At 37.7% G+C, this 21,941-nt stretch overlaps 1 protein-coding gene across 1 annotated transcript; it reads left to right on the top strand.

The window, feature by feature from the left end:
• The first annotated feature begins 341 nt into the window (after positions 1-341).
• On the top strand, positions 342-21,823 carry LOC102089857 (fibrinogen-like protein 1-like protein). The gene is given in 2 exon segments (XM_065064247.1): positions 342-17,855; positions 20,155-21,823. Coding segments are annotated over 2 exon segments (849 nt in total). The 5' UTR covers positions 342-17,707; the 3' UTR covers positions 20,856-21,823.
• The last annotated feature ends 118 nt before the right edge of the window (positions 21,824-21,941 follow it).

The following is a 21,941-nucleotide window of genomic DNA, read 5'->3' as shown; positions in this document are numbered from 1 at the left end:
TGGATATCTGATTCCAGAAATGGTATGTAACATTCACCTAAAGCATACCTGAAGCAAAATAAAGTCTAATGCATTTTTTTATTCTGCCAAACACCTGAAGGGCTATAATTATCTGAGAATACATACTTGGAAGTATACTGTGAAACATAAAAGCTGCAAAAGAGTAAGTACTCGTTTGTAGGGTTAAGTCAACTTTTAAGATGTTGGAGAAGAAATAAACCAATGTTTTTTGGACAATGAAAGATTTCGGTCTTTGCAAAGTAAGCTACACATTTTTGGTCTTGTTCTTGTTTTGATTGAATGGTCTTTTTGTTCTGTATATTAAGTAAAATATATCCAAAAGAGACAAGAGAGTATTTGGATATTTTTGCTGGAAGGATCTACTGAAATGAGCATCACACTGCCTGTGTAAAAAAACCAGCAGCATCTTACTGGAAAATTCATAGGAAAATGGCACAGTTCTTTGAAGATGGAGCAATCAGCTTTGTTACTACACTGTACTGGAAAGTACAAGCCATGAGTTCTGTTTAACAGTAATTGAAATGACAAATTGCATTAACTTGTTTTAATCACAGTTTGTTCAGTAATTAATCATACTGATGTGCTTTTACTCGCTACAAAGGTAATAGCAATATTTCTACATTTGTTGATGGTCTTGATCTGTCTTTAAGGGGGATTGGAGAATTCAGGCAATAAAAAGATGAAAATCTTTGTTAAGAGTTCAGAGAAAAAAAATTACAGGAATTGCAAGGATCCTAGTAAAGCTTTGGAAGGAGTGTATGGAATATTCAATACTTCTCTTTTTCTTAGAACCGCTACAGCAAGAACCAGGCAATTTATTTGTGTATCAGCATCAGATGTGCTGTACCGTGCCCCTGCCTTTCTCAACAGAAAACTCTACCCTACTCCCAGAAACCTGTTATCTGAACAATCCAAGCCCAAAAGTGGTATTACCTAGTGTTTATTCCCTCAATTTTGTACGTTATTCCTCTCCTTTTCAGACATATTTGTGATGAAGTCATTTATAGAAGTGTATTGGTCTGCTGCTGAACTAATGCTAGTTACAATGGTACCGACTTGTTTGGTTGATTGGTTTTTAATTTAGAGCTGGAATCTATGTCAAGTGTGAAAAGAGGTTCTAGCCATGGTTCCTTGGTCACTTAAAGTTGTAATATGGTCTTGGGCTGTCATAAATGCCACTAGGCAAAGCTTACTTGATAGCTTTCCGATTGCAGTTACTGGTGTAATGCAAGGTTGTCTTTTTTTTTTTTTTTTTTTTTTTTTCAGAAAGTAAGTATTTCCTGCAGTTCAGTTTTAATTCCTTGTCCTCTTTTGCAAATTTTTAGTAGTCTTTCTTCTGTTAGGTCTGACGTGCCCATTTTCTGAAAAAACATAGCTGCCTTTTGGTGAGGCTACTTAAGATAACGTAAGGCAGATAGGTGAAGCAGCTGATGCCTCAGAACAGAAATTAAAGATGTACAGAATCTGCTTGGACTATAGACAAGCTGAATTCCTCATTGCCAAAAGGAGGAAGACTTCTTCCCTCCACTTGGACTGGGTAAACCTGCAGCCTGCTGCCTGTAAGATCTGGTACTTCTCAGGCTTTGCCATTTGTTGACTTAATAAGATAAAATTGTCCATCTTTCTGCTGGATTTCTGTTATGTTTTGGAGAGATAGCTCACAGAAGGATTGAAGAAATACCAGAGCAAGCAGAAAGTAAGCACTGGAGGCACACAGCAGCAGGAATTGCTCTCTGTTTCTGGCAGTGAGTGTAACACAACCCGCTCACTGCAACTTCGGGGTTTGTAGCCCAAAAGCTTATTTAGCCACATTCTGAATGAGTGGGCAACTGAGTTAGTGACAGGCTGGGTAGAAGGGAGAGGAGATGTATTTTGCTGAAGTCTTTTTTAACTGCTAAGTCATTTTAAATGGCCTGGAAGGTGTGTTGAACAGTTCGAAGTAATTACTTAATTAAAGATGATTCCATTCTTCATATATAAGGAAGACGTTTAATGTATAGCTATCTCACCTCGCTGTTTTAAACAAAGGAAGTATTTGTTGGTGCTCTTTATCTTTTTGACGAAGTGGAGATGACAGTAGCATCATGACGACAGTGGGGTGTGCATTGCTTCAAAGAGAAAGACTGGCTTGTAGTTAAGATTTGTATTTGTGAAGAGGACTTAAAACTCTAGAATCAAGGGACTTGTGTTCTGATGGCAACTGTTGGGCTTTGTGCAAATAATTTATTATTTGTTTCATTTTCTTGTGTGTGAAGAATGAGAAGTTTGTCTGACAAAAGTAATGGTAATGATAAATCTAGTAATTAATGTTAGTTCCTCAAATAGTATGGCTATGAGCTTACTGAAGAAAATACAGTAAGTAAGCTTATTGAAGAGCACCTTTAGTAAACATTTATATGTAGTTTCTTATATGTATTTTTTTAAAGAAACAGTTTTAAGTGACCATAAGTCAAGATTTCCAGAGCAATCTAGTCAATTTAATTAGGTATTCTTTTCCTATTTAGTGAATGTATTGAATTTCTAAGATCCATTTAAACATCTTCACTTGGGTGTTAATGGACCTTTAATTGCATAAAGGTTGTGTGTGATCAGTAGCTCAAAGAGGGCAAAGTTTGCTTTACAGTTTGACAAAAGGACCCTATTTTTACAGGTTAACAATGACAACAGTAACTTAAGGTACCAAAAGGATTTCACTTTAATTTTTAAGGCATCATGTCTGACCTTAATCCTGCTGCTATTGATAGTTAGTAGCTAGTAAATCTGTATTCCCCTGATTTTGCTTCATTTGAAACTTATTTTAGGAAAATAACAACTATGCAACTTAAATACTAGTAAATCCTTAGTGGCAGTGCATGTTTTTCATTCTGATGTGTCAGTGAAATACGGAGATACAGATATATATGTATGGCTATATATTATGCTTATTTAACAAACTAAAGGAGAATAGAAGTGTTGACATCCACTTTTGATGGGTGAAGGAATATAGAAAGAACTTAAAATTTTGAACTTAAAATCAGTGGAAAAGCAGTTTTACTGAAGAAACTACATGGAAAGGTTAAAAAAAATACATAAGCACATCTTGCACATTCTTGGGCAGGGAAAGCACAAGACGTGCCAGTGGTGCACAGGGCATTGGAAGGTCCTACTCAACAGGCTTAACTGCGATTGATATCTCCAAAGGCTGGTTGGTGACCGGGTCACTGGCACTGCGGCCAGCTTGCCTGGGGCAGCTGCTGCGCCTGCTGTGCTCCCCAAAACAGAGCACATGGACACTGCCTCCCAGGAGTTGTTCCTTGCCCATGCTAACTTACTTACCACATCAGGAACTGCTGGGAGCGGAGGGAGGGCGTTGTCATTTGGCATATCCAAAAGTGTATTTACAACTGTTGCACAAGCTGAATACTGTGAATCAGCATATTCTTGTGTCCAGGGAAGTTCTCTGGCAGTGTTTCGTTTAGTAGGGTACTTGAAGCTATAGATGATCGAAAGGAGAAAAAATTGGAGAAGGACAACCATGGTAATGTACAGACTTGAAAAAGACTAAAGAAATGTGAAGGATTGCTGTCATGGCAGATTTGATGCAAATATTAAGACTCACAAAAAATAACTTTAAAAAAATTGTAGGTGAACCAAGTTTTTGTGATGTTCTACATTTTCTTGTAGCTGATTGTAACACTGGCAGTAGTGCTAGCATGTGTGAGCAAATGGTTATAAGAGAGCAAATGAAGATGTTTGGCCAGTTCGTGACACATATATGTCTATATGTCATAACTAGTCACAGCTTTTAGAAGAGCACAGCCTTCTGTATTTGCCTGTTACCCGCGTAAGAGAAGAAAAAGCAGCGATCCCATGTTTCTTTCCAGCTGGGTAACATCACTATACCACTCGAGACCAAGCTCATCCATCTTTTCCTCAGTTATTGCATAAAAAGTGGGCACCCATTTAAGGCTCTTCCCTAAATGGTATAAAGTACCCACCAAGCAGCCCACCTGTCCCCCACTACTGGTGTGAGCTTAATTCTGTGTGGTAAGCTGCCAGTGAACTGGCTAAATGCAAAACACATTATTATGAAAATGCAAGCAGTATCAACTGTGGAAAAAAACAGAATTAAAAAAATATTACTGCTTTCATCATTTCAATGTCTGTGAAGACAGGACCTTAGGGCTTAATGACTATCTAGAACTTGATATTGTGTGTAAAATCTGATTATTCAGACCATAAAATAACGCAACATTCAGAGAGCTTTTAGTCACAAAATTCTCTACAGGAATCGTGTTGAGTTCTAATCTGTTTTCAGGTTAATCTAGTGAAAGCTTCTTGAGGTCACAAATAGGTTGTTTATTCTATTGTTTAAAAATCCATAAAGAATTATGAATCATCTCTCATAATAAATATTGATTCTTCAGGAAAACCTGTCTACTTTTGAAATTACAAGGTTATCCCTTCAAATTATGCTGGCAGTGACCCTTCTGTGATACTTTGTTTCCAATAAGGCTATGAAGATTTAATGACAACATAATTTTCTGTGCAAGTGGAACGCAGCTAGTTAGCTCTTTTATTGATGATGCACAAAAACAGATTACAGTTGAGCTCATTTTTATTATGTATTTGGTTCTGCATGGCTGATAGGAATAAAAATTAATTCAAGACTGTCATTCAGTCAAGGGCAAATGGTAGTGAATGTACAACAGAATGAGAACCTTTCATGGTGTTTTTCTGCCAGAACTGGATTTTAAAGTTATTCTTTAAAACTGAATACAAACATCGAAAAGTAATATAAAAGGCAGTGAAACTAATTTGAAAACAGCAAGTAAAAAAGTAAGAAGGTTTTTAAAGGAATGTTTTCTGTTTGAAATATTAGAATGTTCTCATCAGAAGCCCTTTGGATTCTTTAAGGATCTTCTTCCTGTCTGGTACACACAGGTGGAGCATTTCCCTTTGTGCTCAGAATCAAGAACAGGACTCCCAAGCTCACGGTCTGGTGCACAGGGCACAACGCTGCTGTTTACCATGAGGATGCGAGAAGAATCTGTATAAATACTCAGAGTAATACTTCCCACTCCTGGGATCAGAACAGAATAAGACTTGGAATTACGTTTTGGGAGTGGGAATGAGTGTTTCTTTTCCTACCAGTTTGTTTTCTCATCCATGCGTAGAAAGTGGTTGAGATTGCTTCATCCTGGCAGGTGAGAAATCTATAAACTGTCTTAATAAAAGACTTAATTTCTTGACCGTGGTAGTAGAACACCTTGAGGGGAAAGAGTATCTAAAGAATTTTGAGATCAAGATTAAGCCTCCTAATGACGTTGTATTTTTGCAGTGCTAAACTTTATCTATTACAAAGAGGAGGAGCTCAGATGAGAGGTGAAGCTGTTACTAAAAGACAGACTTATAGTGGAATAAGTGCAGCATCCATCATCATGTAACAGAAGTGATGAGAATTTGACCATGGTGGTATTACTGGGTATGTAATGAGGGGTCCAGGTGGTCCTTCATAAAAATAACACTTCTACCTGTAGCTTTGTTAGGCATGTGAATCTATAGACAGTTGTTAGTGATTCCTTAAGAAACCTTATCTTACAATCCTCTCATTTGTGGATTTGAATTGTAGTGTTGATACTCCCTCTTTTGTTTTGGTTTGTTTTCCTGCTAATTCTATTCACATTGTATTTACACAGAGTTTTTTCACTTCTCTGTGCCCTTTGTTTTTATGAAGACTAGAAGGGTCTTGTTGAAATTGCTGTAGCAAAATCTATTCAGCTGGTGCTGGCAGAAATAATTGTATACAGCACTTGAGCTTTCAAGTGTTTCAGTGGTAACAACTCATTATTTCTATCACCAGGTAGCTAGCTAATGCTGGAGAGGTCATTTGTCCTAGAAACATCTAATCAAATAGCTGTGCTTTCTTTGTAATTAGTTAGAGGCTTATTTTATTGTAGAATTTTTTTCAAATCATTTAAGTGTGTCCTGAGGAGAGTATCAGAAAAATTGTAAAGAGTCAACCACAGTTCATTGAAAATACAAGAGTTTAACAACATGCACTGTTTTCAGTTTGTCCTTTTTTTTTTTGGCAGGGGAGGGGAGAGGGAAGGGGAAGCAAAAGAAGTCCAGAGGGCCTAGGTAGCTGCTTATGAAAAATGTCAACTTAAATCCCAGTACCTAACGCTGAAAGTAACCTGCTGCTTTCAGCTCACTTAATTACTATTGCATAGGAAAAAAACACACTTTTGAAGAATTCTGCCTCTTTTAATCTTAAATCTGTATTACAGAAAATCTGCATGGTCTCCTTCATACACTGTAGCTGTTTATGCACTTTTATGTGTGATGAACTAAACTTGCCCTCTGAAAACTCATTAAGTGACCTTATAGCTTTGCAGTACCTTGTTAGCCTTTTTTAATCTTTTGTACTTTGTTCAAATTTGATAGCATTTTTTAACTAGTTAAACTTCTACTTTCTCAAATGTGTTTTTTTTCTAAGAAGTGATTACACCTGTAGAGACGTATTCTTCTAACTTTATTTAAGCACTGTTTGTTGGGTTTTTTCTTTAAATGGTGCTAACATTGCCTACTATTTCTTCATGCATTTTTAATACTTTACGTATAGTTTGTGTTTACATACTTGTGCTGCCTAATAATGCTCTTATGTTCCAAGTTAGGAATAAGCAGGTATTTCTGCAATAACAATGTGTTACTGAGAATATTAATAGAGTTTATGAACAGAAGTCCAAACCATGAAATGAGCTTTGCTGTGTTTCCTATTTTTAGCACTGCTTACTTGCTTCAGTTAGCTCATTTATGAACAAATTACAGACCAAAATTACCAATGCAGCTAGGTTATATGAATACTTATGGAAAAATTGGTAAATGCATTTGAAGATCTTGCTCTGCCATACAATGCCACTTTTGAAGGCAAGTTTAGTGTTCTCTCTCCAGCCAATGCAAGGGGTATTGGTCTCAGCTGTTGCCCACAGCAGATTGGGCGTTAGGAAACATTTCTTCCCCAAAGGGCTGTGAAGCAGTGGAAAGAGCTGCCCAGGGAAGTGGTGGAGTCACCATGCCTGGTGGTGTTTAAAAGATGTGTAGATGAGGCTCTTAGGGACAGGGTTTAGTGCTAAGAGTTAGCTATGGTTGGACTCAATTATCTTAAGGGTCTCTTCCAAGCAAAGTGATTCTGTGGTTATGGCTATTCCACATGATGGCTGCAGATGGCTACAAGGCCATACTTTTTGCATGTGTATGGCCTTGATGTAGCACTTCCAGACAGTCTCCTCTGAGTGACCATCATCTGTGGCCCAACTATACCATAACCAGGAATGCTTTAAATGCAGTAGTCAGGAAAGGTTATTAAGGTAACCAAACTGAAGCAAGGGTAAATAAACAAGAGTTTAAACCACAGCTCTGAGATCTGTGCATGAACTTCCCTTAATTTCTAAATTCTGTAAGTTTCAGTATCACAGTGTTAAAGAGGTATTACAGGTTCTCCTGTCTGCATAGGTTCTTGGACTGTAGCTTATTAACACCACAGTTGCTTAAAACCTTTCAATAGTCATTGAGCAATCTGACTAATTCTTATGATGTGATCTCAACCTCTCTCCTGGGGACAATTGTAGGCAGTGAAATGTCTTGTTTTGGTATAAATTTTTCTGCTCCCACCCTATCCACCCCCTGTGTATTATTCATGTTGCCATCCCTTTTCCTTAAACAACAGCAGGATCAAGAAACCAAGTCATGTAGTTAGTGTGAGACGATGAGATCTGTCATAACCATGATTTCCAGGCGTCCAACTCTCTTCTCTCGGTCCTTCTTTCCCTCCCAATCACCTGTCCTTAGTGGGAAGAGGGGAGAGGGGAGGAGAGGGGAGCACAGGGGGGTTAACAATACATCTGCCACGGTTTATTGACACCCTGCAATCAAAGCCTCGACACCAGGAGAGACTGATTCCCCAGTCAGCTGCACAGACATGTTCGTGTGGCAGGATATATGTGGTTTGCGTTTGGTTTTTTTGGTTTGTTTTTTTTGTTTGTTTGTTTGTTTGTTTTTCCCTGGGCTCATCAGCAAACTGAGAATTTAGCTTTTTTGTATTTAAAGCCTGCCTTACCTTCTGAAGCTTTCTTTTTATGATCCTTCAAAGTATTTCTTGTGGTGGTATATTGTTCTATATGAAAAGCCCCTCTTTTTTCTTGATTTTTTAAGCAATGTGACATCAACTGTGAGGTTGCTAGAGAGCAACAGAAGTCACAGACTCTCTCTTTGGAAATGAGATTGTTGCCATGACAATGCTCCCAGCTGCCTCTTGTCCCAGATGAGAAAATAATTTCTAGACTCCTATATTACAAGGTTAAGCTACAATGTTTTAAACTAAACAGTATAGCTAATTGATTCAAATAAAACATCAACACAAGGCTTGTTAATCTTTGGGCCAATAATCAGCTCAAATTGTTGAATCAAATATTTGTGCAGGTATTTATCAAATATTATTTTGCTATTTGTTTTGGATCAGATACTTGAGGTAAAACTGATGCGTGGAGATGGAAAATATTTTCATCTTACTGATTTTATTAAATGTCTTTTTTATAGTAGAAATTATCCAGAGAGCTGACTGATATTCTATTATCTCTCAAGTCCAGACAGCTGATGATGTAAGTGTTGGTTTTCTTGGTGGTCTCTGGTCAACCTCACTTTGAGCAGGATTATCACTGACACCAGTTCAGCCATGCTGTGCCAACCAGTATTAAAAACCTCCAAGCATGGAGGTTTTACAACATGTCTGGGAAAGCTGTTTCCATGCTGCACTACGCCTGGTGAATAAGCTTTCCCAAATGCCCGATTTGAACCTCCCAAGTCACAACTTGTGGCCATTGTACCATGTTACTGTTAGACTATGTGATTAATCATGGTCAATACAAAAAAGCCTGATGAAGTTCAGATGAATAGTGACAGGTAAAGGAACCTTAGTTAAGCTAATCAATGAAAACTGGAAGATACAGACTTGACTGCTCCTAAGACTACCGAAGAAGAATGATTAGACCTTTGTCCCTGGTGTGAAAGCCCAAGAAACTCTCCTACAACTCCTTGCAGAGTGAAGTATTGCTACGAGGGACTTCATATGGGATGCAGGAGGAAGGGCACTTTGGAATTGTTTAAAAGTTATTATGAGATGATTTTAACAGGATTGTGGTGATGTGTGAAACTCTCTATGGAATGTTTAGAGGAAGGACCAAAGGCTGGGAAAGGGATGGATCAATGTAGCGGGGAGGAACAAATCTGGTTTGATTTTTCTCTTGACCAGTCTACTCTGGTTGCTTTTCATCACCTTATGATCCCCTGTTTTTTTCAGTTCTCTTAATTTTCTGAGTTTTGAAATGTACCTCACCGTTCTTTATTTCTCTTAGTTTTTCTCCTTTTAAAACAATACGCCTCTACTATTCCCACTGAAGTCCTCTGCGACCTTTGTGACTTCTAAAAGGTAATTGTAAGTGCTTCAGAGAAGACTTTTGCTAGTTCATAAAGTACCTGCAGAATTTAGTCTGTCCTTGCCACTTTGAAAATACCTAACTTTTTCAGTATCTTTGAGAAGTTTTTCACTTAATCTGCCCTCCAGTCCTAATCCTCCATTAAATTCAATTTCATTAAGTATCTGATCACTGTTTATGAAGTCTGCAACAAAAAAGGGCATCAAATCTGTGCCATTTGCCCTTCTCCTTCAGTAAATAATGGTGTTTTGATTTTTACTTCTTTTTATATCCAATGCATTTACAGAATACTTGTCTGGTTTTTATGTCCCTTGCTAATGGTAATCTTTTTAATCTTAATTCCTATTTTATCCTAGTTTGTTATTGAGTTATTCCTATATGGTCACTCTTAGGAGTTTGTCCTTTTATTCCACTCATTGGCACCACTTCATTCTGACTTTCAAATTTTTAAAGAATTCTTGAACCAGACCTTTTAAGCTCTTAGTATGGTTCCTGCCATTTCTCCATCATTATAGTACCTTTTATTAATTGCCAGCCACCCTTAAAGAGCCTTTCTCTCTCAGACTCTTAGCAAGAGAGGACAGAGAAAGGTTGCCTTTCTTGGGCTGTTTTGGTTTTGGTTTTTTTGGTTTTTGTTTGTTTGGTTAGGTGTTTGTTTTTGTTTTGTTTTGTTTTGTTTTGTTTTTTTTGTATTTTTGTTGTTGTTTTGTGGGTGAGGTTTTTTGTTTGGTTGGGTTTTTGGTGTGGGTTTTGGTGTTTTTTTTTCTTGTTATTGTTGTGGTGGTGTTTTGGGGGTTTTATTTGCGGTTTTGTTTGTTTGTGGGGTTTTGTGTGTGTGTGTTTGTTTGGGGTTTTTTTACATATTATCCTTACAATGCTGCACATACTTTTCCTTTCTCATACTTTTCCTTTCTCATAATTTTCCTTTCTCATAATTACATAATTCTGCCATATTAAGATAGGTGTTACATAAATTGCATTCCACACAAATATTCTCCAACAGCTTTCACCTGATATGATTGTGTGTGGCAATTTCTGCCACCTTTAGAATAAAAAAGTAATTTACAAGGTATGTCCTATCATAGTCTTTTCCAAAGCTACCTGAGTAACTTATGTTTTTCATTACCACTAGTCCTATCTGTCAGCTAACAAAAGAATTATTTTCCTATGTCTTCCATAGCGATGGATTTGGATGTGTTTTTCAAGTTAGGTCCTACTTCAGTGGTCTTTGTTGAAAGTGAAGTCTTTTCAATTCACTTAAGTTTCTACACCTTTAGAATTTAGTCCATGGTTCAAGAGTAAGACATGGAACATGTTTTTATTGTTTACTTCAGACCTTGGGATATTTTCATAAAGAGATCTGAAAACAAAAATTACTGAACACTTGAAAAGTCGAATGTTTCTAAGAGGGAAATATTTGTTTTGTTTTCCATTCAGTCAAAAATATATGCCTTGGTTCATTTCCCAAATGAATGGCTCATCTCAATAATAATGAATGTGTAAAAAGAGTTTTAGAAGATGTATTGAAAATAGTCTTATGTGCAATGTCTTTCAGCAGTTAATAACTTCTTTCTGCGTTGTCAGAAAAAAACACACACTTCAATGCCATTGCCAGCTCAGAAGTTCAAGAACAAGTGAAAACTGTTATGAACATTTTTTTTTTGTTACTGATCCTATACAAAGATACCAAAGTGCATTTAGCCAAGGTTGCAAAGCAATTCAAAGTCACTCAAAGTTGCAGGAGTATTTCTATGGCCTGATTGTGTTGTTTGGTTGGTTTGTTTGGTATTTTTTTACAAAACAGTCACTTGTGCTGTGCACCCAAAAAACTTCTTTCAGGAAAAATACTATGTGAGCACTTTTTAATATGTTTTATGTGTTTTGCCTTTTTAGAACTTTGTCTCTTGAGTTCCTTGGTATGCTGAACAAGATTATTGCATGCAAGTTAGCATTTTTACATGTTTATGGCAACAGAACAAAGCCATAAACCACCCATCTCAAGCTTTTTGAAGACTCTGGATAAACAAGTTGCTGGTCTGTGTCAAAGCCTTTCCCCTAATGATGATGGCATTATTGGACATAGTGATCATGAAGTGATCAAGTTTTCTGTTCTTGGAGAAGTAAGGAGGAGGATCAGTAGAACTGCTGCCTTGGACTTCCAGAGGGAAGGCTTTGGCCTGTTTAGGATGCTGGTTGACAGAGTCCCTTAGGAGACAGTCCTGAAGGGCAAAAGAGTCCAGGAAGGCTGAAGATTCTTCAAGAAAGAAATCTTAAAGATGTAAGAGCAGACTGTCCTCGTGTGCCAAAAACACAAGCCAGCAGGGAAGAAGACCGGCCTGGCTGAACAGAGAGCTTTGGCTGGAACTCGGGAAAAAAAGAGAATTTATGACCTTTGGAAGGAGGGGCAGGTGACTCAGGAGGACTTATAAGGGTGTTGTGAAGTTATGTGGGAGAAAATTGGAAGGGCCAAAGCCCAACTAGAACTTCATCTTGCTACTTCTATACAAGAAAGTTAAAGATGTTTAAATACAATAGCAACAAAAGGAGGACTAAGGAGAATCTCCATCTTTCAGTGGATGTGGGGGGAAATAGAAAGACAGAGGAAAAGGCTGAGGTACTAAGTGTCTTCTTTGCCTCAGTCTTTAACAGTAAGACCAGTTGTTCTCTGGATACCCAGCCGCCTTAGCTGGAAAATGAGGACAGGGAGCAAAATGAAGCCCAAATAATCCAAGGGGAAATGGTTAGTGACCTGCCGCACCACTTAGACACACAGAAGCTTATGGGGCCAGATGGACTCCACTCAAGGGTTCTGGAGGAGCTGGTAGAGGTGATCACCAAACTGCTTTCAACTATTTATTAGCATTCCTGGCTAACCAGGGAAATCTCAGTTAACTTGAAGTTGGCAAATGTGATGCCCATCTACAAGGGCCAGAAGGAGGATCTGGGGAATCACAGGCCTGTCAGTCTGACCTTGGTACCAGGGAAGGTCATGGAACAGATCATCCTGAGTGCCATCACACAGCACATACAGGACAACCAAGTGATGAGGCCCAGTCAGCATGGGTTTATGAAAGGCAGGTCCTGCTTGTACAACCTGATCTCCTTCTATGACAAGGTGACCTGCTCAATGATCTGTACAAGGGGATTGAGTGCACCCTCAGTAAGTTTGCAGATGACACAAATTGGGTGGGCATGTTGATCTGCTTAAGGGTGGGAAGGCTCTACACAAGGATCGATGGGCTGAGGCCAATTGTATGAGGTCCAACAAGGCCAGGTCCAACCCTTCGGTCACAGAAGCCCCAGGCAGCACTACAGGCTCAGGGAAGAGTGGCTGGAAAGCTGCCTGGCAGAAAAGGACCCAGGGGTGTTGATTGACAGCTGGCTGAAGATGAGTCAGCAGTGTGCCCAGGTGGCCAAAAAGCCCAACAACATCTGTGCTTATGTCAGGAATAGTGTGGCCAGCAGGAACAGGTAAGTGATTGTCCCCCTGCACTTGGCTCTGGTGAGGCCCCACCTTGAATCCTGTGTTCAGTTTTGGGTCACTCACTAAAAGGAAGACACTGAGGTGCTGGAGAGAGTGCAGAGGAGGGTGACAAAGCTGGTGAGGGGTCTGGAGCACAAGTCTGATGAGAAGCAGCTGAGGGAACTGGGGCTGTTTAGCCTGTAGAAAAGGAGGCTCAGGGAGAGCTTTCTACCTAAAGGAAGTTGAAGTGAGGAGGGTGTTGATCTTTTCTCCCAAGTAACAAGGGATAGGACAAGAGAGAATGGCCTCAAGTTGCACCAGAAGAGGTTTAGATTGGATATAAGGAAAAATTTCTTCATGGAAAAGGTTGTGAAGCACTGGAACAGGCTGCCCAGGGAAGTGGTTGACTCACCATCCCTGGAGGTGTTTAAAAGACATGCAGATGTGGCACTTAGGGACAAAGTTTAGGCGTGGACTTGGCAGTGTTAGGTTAGCGGTTGGACCTGATAATCTTAAAGGTCTTTTCCAACCTAAATGATTCTGCAATATTTACTGGCACTTACTGACATCATTATCCACACTACTAAGTTTAAATTACTGCTACTTTGCCCTTGCTAGAACGGATAGCTTCCTTATATGAGTTAGATAGGTATATTTTTCATATCCCTTACACAGAGAGTCTGATTAGTTGTAATATAGTAGCCAAGTTGTCTTTGCAACTGACTTTAGAGCTTGATGAAGTAGTAGGTTGATCACTCTCAGTCAAATTCTTAATTTGCAACAGTGACACAAATTGTTAAAATATAGAGAACTTGTAAAGAGACTTTCCATGTAGCAGAGGCTGCACTGGAAAAATTCAAATGAATGCTTGTCAGTTAAAGCTGAGCAGAATCAGAGGGATAATTAAAACTTCAGTATATTTTGGGGAAGGAAAATGCAGTCATTTGGCTGAGAAATGAAGTATCTTAATTAACATGGCTAACAACAAGTCATTAGGGTAATGTATTATTTTGAAACCTGTATACAACCAAACCATACCAATGTAAACTCATCCTACCTTAAGATCATTATATAATTTTCAGGGATGAAAAATTATTCTCAAAATACTTCATCAAGAGCAGAGAGAGATATGTAATGATTTTAATTTTTTTCCAAAGTTTACTTCTACAGAAATAGATGCCTTTTTGCGCATGAGTGAATGAATGCCGTTGCCCTTTCTTCTCTCTTCTAATTAAACACTTCCCACTTCACTTCTGTTCTGCCAGCTCAGATGAGAGTTTGGAAATTAACAAAGAGATGCAAACAGCAAGAAAGTAAAGAAAAATAGAAGGACGGGGGAGGAGATAAACAGTGATGGAATATGTAAGAATCAATGGCACAAACCAAAGATGCACCCCAATTTATGTCAGGGTGACATGAGACCTATCAATAAATACCACTAAATTCGATGGTGTTTTCTAGAGTGTATCCACATGGGCAGAGTGGAAAGGTATCTTTGCCTGCCCTTTCTTCGTATACTATTTCAGCAAGATCTGTTACCTGTTCAAAGCACTTTTATTATTTCATAAGATACAATACGGTATTTTCATGCCTTACTAAGCTTTATAAACCTTGGCTATGAACCAGAGGTTAGATATGTCAAACATACAGATATCAGAAATTCCCTGAGCTGCATAATGCTAAAAGCAGAGACAATGTGTTTTTCATCTCTTGCCTGTAGCCACTGCTACTGGCCAGTGTCAGGGAAAAGATACTGTTCTGACTGCCTGTGGCCATCCTCGTGTGTCACGAAGTCTTGCTTGTACTTTAAAGAGAAATATCACTGAGTTTTAAATGTTACAAGCAAGTCTTTCCTAAATATTTGTTGTGTGTATATATTGAATTGTGTATGAAATATAAATCCTCACATGTTGTGCTTTCTCTGAGGATGAAATATTGAAGGATAGAAATTATTCATAATACAAATCCTCCAGTAGAGCTTGCACAGTACTTAAAAGTTCCATCAGTTTTAATTATGGCTTATTTCAGAGACGGACTCTGATCCAAGTGGATTGCGGGCTGGATCAAGTAGCACAAAAACTTAGGTGTTGGCTCCTCTTGAAAAGAGTAAATACAGTACTAGATGAGACGTCATCTAAAGGCCATGCAGATAGACAATACAACTTTCAGATCTATAGTAACAATTAACTCATCTAATTAATTTATTTTGACCTGAATTATATGTTAATTAACTCCTGTGAATCCAAATAAACTAAAATAGAAACCTGTTGACCAGCCTCTTCTACTTTTGGTATTTGCTGTTTTTTTGGGGTTTTGTTTTTTATTTTTTTGTTTGGTTGGTTGTTTTTTTGGGGGTGGGTGTGTGTGTGGTTTTTTTGTTTGTTTGTTGTGGGTTTTTTGTTTATTTGTTTGGTTTGGTTTAATTTTTTTGTTTGGTTGTGGTTTGTTTTTTCTTTTTTTCTAATTTTATAGCTCTGAGACACTAATCCTGATTCTTTCACATTAAAACATGAAGTAACAATAGGGTTTATGGTTGATCTGTTCCTAATAGTTAAAAATCAACTTGTGTCTATGCAATTCTAAATGTGACTAGTAGTACAGCACCTAGTTAATTCAGCTATGCAAAATAACATGGTAAATTTGAGCATCTGACTGTGTGTGTTTGAGCAACATAAATAATCTTCTGAACTGTAACCTCCTTCATGGTTCTCCATTACTGCACCTATTTATTAATCAAGGAAATTTAATTTAGTTACTATGTTGTTTTAGTCCTTATGGAAGAACTTTGTACTTTATAATTCATTCATACTTGCAAGTGTAATATGTCAAAGTCCACCAGAGTAAGCACAGAGTGTGAAATAATGAAGATGCAATTTTGCTGCATTTGAGATAGTGTGTTGGAGCTGATTTATCCACCTGGACTTAAGTAGCAGGCAAAGTACAGCTGTAGAGAATGACCTTGTTTATTTGTGTGCATTTTTCTTTGCCAAGCTTCACTTGAAAGAGGTAAGGTGCCTGCCTAGTGCAGTTTTCCTCAGTTACTTTCTTAATAATTTATAATGCCAAGTTCTATTCTGGAATTAAATGGATCTGTAAATCATTTCAATGAGTAAACATGAGGGAAGAAAAAAGACTGTCTCACTCAAAAATGATAAAGAAAAACAAAACAGCTAAAAAAATAACTCCGGATCCAAGTACAGATTTCCTGAAATTTAGTGATGCTTGTGGGTTAGGTTTTGATTTTAAGTAATTTATAGTATAATAATAATAACAACAAAAATAATAGAAGCTTTCAGGGAAAAGCAGAACTTAAATGCTTTAAATAAAACTCTCTGCCAAATTTAATGGAAGGTAATTTTCCAGTTTATTATGATACCAATGTCAAATGACTAACTTTGCATAAAATAGCAAATTGTATGTTAGTAGTAAATCAGAATTATTGCTGAATAGTTTTAGGTAGAGTAGAAAATTCTGTTTTTCTGCGTTTTTGTATGGCAGCTATAAAAATTGACTCTCAAACCTGAACTTTATTACAATTATTGATCTTGGACATTTAAAAAAATAATGCTGAATATTTTTTCACTCTGGAAAACTGTTTGCTGAATGTGCTGCTAAGTCATTAGATTTATAAGGAATGTGTCTCTTTTGCAACATAAACCAGTGTGGACAAGGGTACTGACCTCTGTAGACTCTGTGCTGATGCTGGCAGGAAATAAGCTCTGACCGAAGAGCTGCTGCTAGAACTGTTTTCTGCCTTTGTCAAACACACTGTGAGGAGCTCAGTCCTTAAATAAAAATTAAAAAAAGAAAAGAAAAAGAAAAAGTTTTGGCTGGAGTGTAAGTGAATGTGTCCCTTGAGAGTATGGGAAACATTTGTTATCTTGATTCAGTTTAAACTGTCATGGATATAGAAATTCCTCTTCAGTCAAGCTGGGATTTGCCTAAGTGAGGACACCCAGATTTAGTCCAGTAATAGCTTAAGCCTTCTTGCTATGTTGAATAGACAGTTACTATATGTGTAACCCCCAAAGGAGGATAAAATGGGCCTCAAAACTATTTTGATTCAATATATTGAACCCTTGTGGGTTTTGAATAGGCTGAAGAAAAGTCATTTTTGCTTTGTTTATTGAGTTTTTTTTTTTTAAATCCGATTTAAACCTGCGACCTATTATTTAAAGATGGAGATGAAAATTCATAAAAAGTGTAGTCCGGATGTGCTGAAGTGAGTTCTCCATTGTATGGAAATATTCCCAGCACTTGGAAAGCCATGTCTTTGACTACTGTTTGACCTGCTGACAGTCTGCAGAGCCAGTGTTACTGTTTCTGACAGTTCAACCATTGGTGCCGCTATTTCACTACAGTTTGGACTCGGGGAATAGGCAAAGTTCAATTCTGATAAATATAAAATGTGCTTTTTCATTTGTCATTACATTACTTTCTATGGCTTTTTGTTACACACAAAATTAAATTATGTTTCATTACCCAGTATGGCATAAGGTGACAGAGGTGAGTGATGTTCTAAGTGTGGCAGCACAGTCAGAGGAATGATTGGTCAGAAATAGGGTGTGAGACATCAGGAGAAGGAGAGGTCCTTGAAAGATGGGAGAGGCCAGTTTCTGCAGAGTCTCACTGTGTTGAAGCTAGGTATTTTGACACCTTCCTCCTTCAGGACTTCCATACTAAAAGTCATCAATCTTTCCATTTTCAGTTCCAGTCTGTGTTGCTGCAGGAGGACCGACTGGGACAGAAGATGCTGTTGAGGAGGTCAGCAGGATTTATTCTGTTCTTGCTCTCCCACTGCACTGTGTCGGTGAGCACCGGAGAGGCAATGGTCTTGGCTAATGCCCACCTTCTCCCTCAAAGAGGCTATGAGAGACTGGGTAATGCTGATGAAAAAGGTACTCATGAGGAGAGTGAGTGATTTGGATGCACGCTGTGTTTTACTTTATTGCTTTGCTGTAACATTTTCAGCCAACATATTTGAGAGCTAGCCCTGCAAAAGTACTTTGCAATATGAACACGTCCTGCCCCGAAGTCCAGAATCTTTAAAAAGCTTGCTCAGCTGCCATCTAATCCAAGAGAAATTGACAGCTTTTTTGTAAAAATATATTTTGTGGCATTTGAAGACTTAGGACAATCAAATCTAGATTACATCTGACACATCAGCACCTAAATTCCATTAGTACTTATAACTGAAGCCCTCTGCCCATCTAGCTTTCAAGGTCCAGCTTGGTAGGTGTTCTAATACATTTACCAGAGTAGATTCCACATAAAATGTAAACAAAAGGAGTAGTGGGATTGATTAGTTTTCCTCCTCTGACTCATGGCACTTGATTCAAGTGAATCCTGTAACAATCAGCCTAAATTATTTTCTCATTATTTGTCTGCAGAAGTTACTCTATTTTTCATGACTAATATGCACTGAGAAGGGCAAATACAAGTGTCGCCATATATACTGCTTGCTTGGACATCACTATGTCCAGGTCCTGGAGGGACAGGAGTTGAACTCAATGATCCTTGTAGGTCCCTTCCAACTCAGGACATTCTGTGATTCTATATAAATCACTTAAAGAATCATTCTATAAAATCATGGAATTGGGTTTGGAGTCAGGTTATGTCTACCACGTGACTGTTTTAACAACTGGGATACAGAATAATGTACACAGTTCTGCTCTTTCAAGGTATTTAAAAATGTCATGCAGATAGTATTGAGATTTGAAGTATTCTCTTCATGGCTGTAGATTCTATTAGGCAATGAAAGGCATAAAAGTAAGACCTTGGAAAGCCCATATACTCCTGTAAATCTGTCCTGAGTGACCTAGAAGTCCCAATAAACTTTTGAATGTCAAATATAAAAGACTATATTTAATACAATACTGATATTATGAATAATACTATTTAACAGGTTTAATCCATCAAAACTTGTACAAAACCTATGATACAACATTTCATACAATATAAAATCAGAGAAGGTAGAGTTATATTATACTTTCAGTGGAGATTAAAAAGAAAATTACAATGATGTGGGTACGAAAGTAAACCTTAGAGTCAATGAGAGACTGGAAGTATTTGCTTATAAGTGATCTTTTCAGTATTCTTATTAAGTATACCAACACAAAAATAGAAATATGCTGATAATATTTAATGATAGCATGAAGTAGAGAAATGCCAACACAAAGAGTCAAAATACTACACAGAGAAAAGAAAAATTCTTCAGTAATACCACTGGGATGAAAAATAAGGTACAAAATTCTAGGTTTTACTGCAGGGTAACCTTACCAGTTACAAAGATCCAAAGACCAAACTCTAGATTAAAGGAAACTACGCAATACAAATGCAATCCTAGAATATATCAACAGAGGTGTTTTGAGTAAGACTTGGGAAGAATCAGTGGCACTATGAAAGACCATCTGCAATGCTGTGTGCAATTTTACCTACATTCTAGGAGATTAATTTGCAGTGAAGAAGTGCAGAAAAGCTACTAAGACAATTAAGAAACAGAAGATTTATCTTACACCAAGTAATAAAGAACATATTTATCCTAACATAATTTACCCACTGCACAACACTGTAGTTCTACCTGGAAATCAGTGGTAAGATTTAACCTGGAGTTTGAGTGGCAAGAACTGTTCCTAAGGAAATCTTCAAATGCTTTTAAGTTTTGTATTAGCAAGAAATGTGCTTTAATATGTCCCTTTTATCAATGAACACATGGCATACTTATCAGAATTTCATGCAAGGATGTTACAGATGCCTGAAGTGTAAATTGGCTAAAGAGAAATTAGATTTATTTGCTGAGGGTAAGGCTAGCTCTAGTAATTAAACACAATGGTCCAACACATGGCACAGGCAGTTGCAAACTTCCTGAGTACTGAAACTGGAAGAAGACAGGAGGAAAAGGAACGGTCTGCACATAACTTTTGGCTTTTCAACCATATTTCTGTCATAAATGCAAATCACGCTTCTGTTGTATGACAGGGTAACAAACCCTTTTTTTGAATTTTTGAACGTTTCCTGTATGTTCTGCCCTGAAATTTTCTGCCTTTAGCTGAGTAGGTGCCCACCAGCTGGGATGAAGTCAAAATCAGCTTCCAGTCAGAAGGCAATTGTTCACTCAGTCTAAAGGACAGAGTTCAATATTTAAAATCTACTATTTGAACAATTTTTTTTTATTTTATTTTTTTTTTTTCTCCTCAGACTATCCGAGGGATTGTTTTGAGATTTTTCAGCGCTCCAAAGGAAATTCCAGAGATGGTCTTTACATCATCCAACCAAAGGAGGACCCAATTGTTGTCTCTTGTAACATGCAGGATGGTGGCTGGACGGTAATCCAGCACATTACAGCCAATAGTACTGTTGACTTTGATAGGACCTGGTGAGATTACAAATATGGATTTGGCTCCGTTCTTGACAACCACTGGTTAGGAAATGAATATATGCATCAGTTAACTAGCAGTTCCGTGCAATATATACTTGGAGTTAAACTTGTGAACCTAAATGCTGAAATCAAATGGGGACAGTATGAACCGTTCCTTATTGAAGATGAAGAATCTCAATACCGAATCAGGGTTGGTCTATACAAAGGCAACGCCACTGATGCTCTGACCCTGGACACAGAAGCTTATCTCCATGACAACCAGAAGTTCACCACCAAGGACAGAGACAATGACAATTACTTTCAGAATTGTGCTAAATTGGAACACAATGGCATTCCTGGGGGAGGCTGGTGGTATGACGCGTGTGCTGGAGCAAATCTAAACCGTAGAAATGTGATATACTGGCAAAAGGACTGCAACAAGCAGCACATGTGCAAGTTTGCGTGGATGATGATCAAACCCATTGACCACAGCCTGTCATATCCAACCAAGTCCTGTCCATGTCAGAAAGTTGAACTGTAGATAAGCCATGTGTACTTTGAAAGGAACACGGATTCTTTGTCCAGTGACTGAGGTGAACTCACGCTTACTGAATAATCACGCTAAGTAATCATGACTGAAAACTTAATTTGGGCTGCTGCATGAAAGCATATTGTCCAGGACTGGACCAGGACATAGACATATACCAACCACACAAGGAAATCGAGAGTATGATGTTTTGTATGAGATACACATTAATATATATGCATTTCAGAAGATTTTGCTCCAGTATTAACATTCATGCTTGATCTCTTATCATTGCACAACTTATCATGCAGGAAGGAAATTTCCAGTGGAATACCTACATTTACAAAATGCATGTTTGAGAGTATTGTGTATCACAGGGCAGCATCAAGCCTTTTCTTTTTACCTTCAGTGAAAGGTATTTTAACATATAAAATTGGAATTAGCCTCATCTCTCATGGCTTCTTTTCTGCTTCACTGACTCTATCTCTACTTTTTAATGATCCCATAGACAATGAAGTATTCAGCGTAGTCTTTTCTTCCTTCTTTTTAGAGCACCCAGAGTTACTGGGAATCATCAGCTTTCCCACTTAAAGCTACAAATCTAAAGCTTACAACGCCTCTGAATTTTTCCCCAAGAAACTCAGGGAACACATTTTCCAAAAGATCAAATTGATTTTGCAATTGTTTACTTATTGCTCAATTTTTTTCTTGAATATTACCTCACTTTTTTTTTTTTTTACCATATTTTGACTGTTGCTTCTCCATGTTCCATGCTGTGCTTCAGCTTTCTCTTTGTTTTTAATACTATGTGAAAAAAGACTAGAGTGTTGGCTTTATTTCATATTTGCTACCTTCAGTTGTTTTGGTATTGGATCTTGACATTATTTCAACAGTTCCTTTTTCTGATTGTAAAATAGAGAATCTTTAAATTTCAATATAAATTCATCTATTTAAAAATAATAAATAAAGGCATTTCAGTTTTTATAACCTTGAAGACCTTGTTTTCCTTTACAGCTGTTTGGGTTACTTCACACATTTCTATGTCACTGGAATAGCTGAAAAACAACTGAAGAGTTTTCATTGTTGCATTATACAAAATGT

Source organism: Columba livia, chromosome 5 (genome assembly GCF_036013475.1).
Source record: "Columba livia isolate bColLiv1 breed racing homer chromosome 5, bColLiv1.pat.W.v2, whole genome shotgun sequence".
NCBI lineage: Eukaryota > Metazoa > Chordata > Aves > Columbiformes > Columbidae > Columba > Columba livia.
This window is presented reverse-complemented; position numbering and strand designations above follow the sequence as displayed.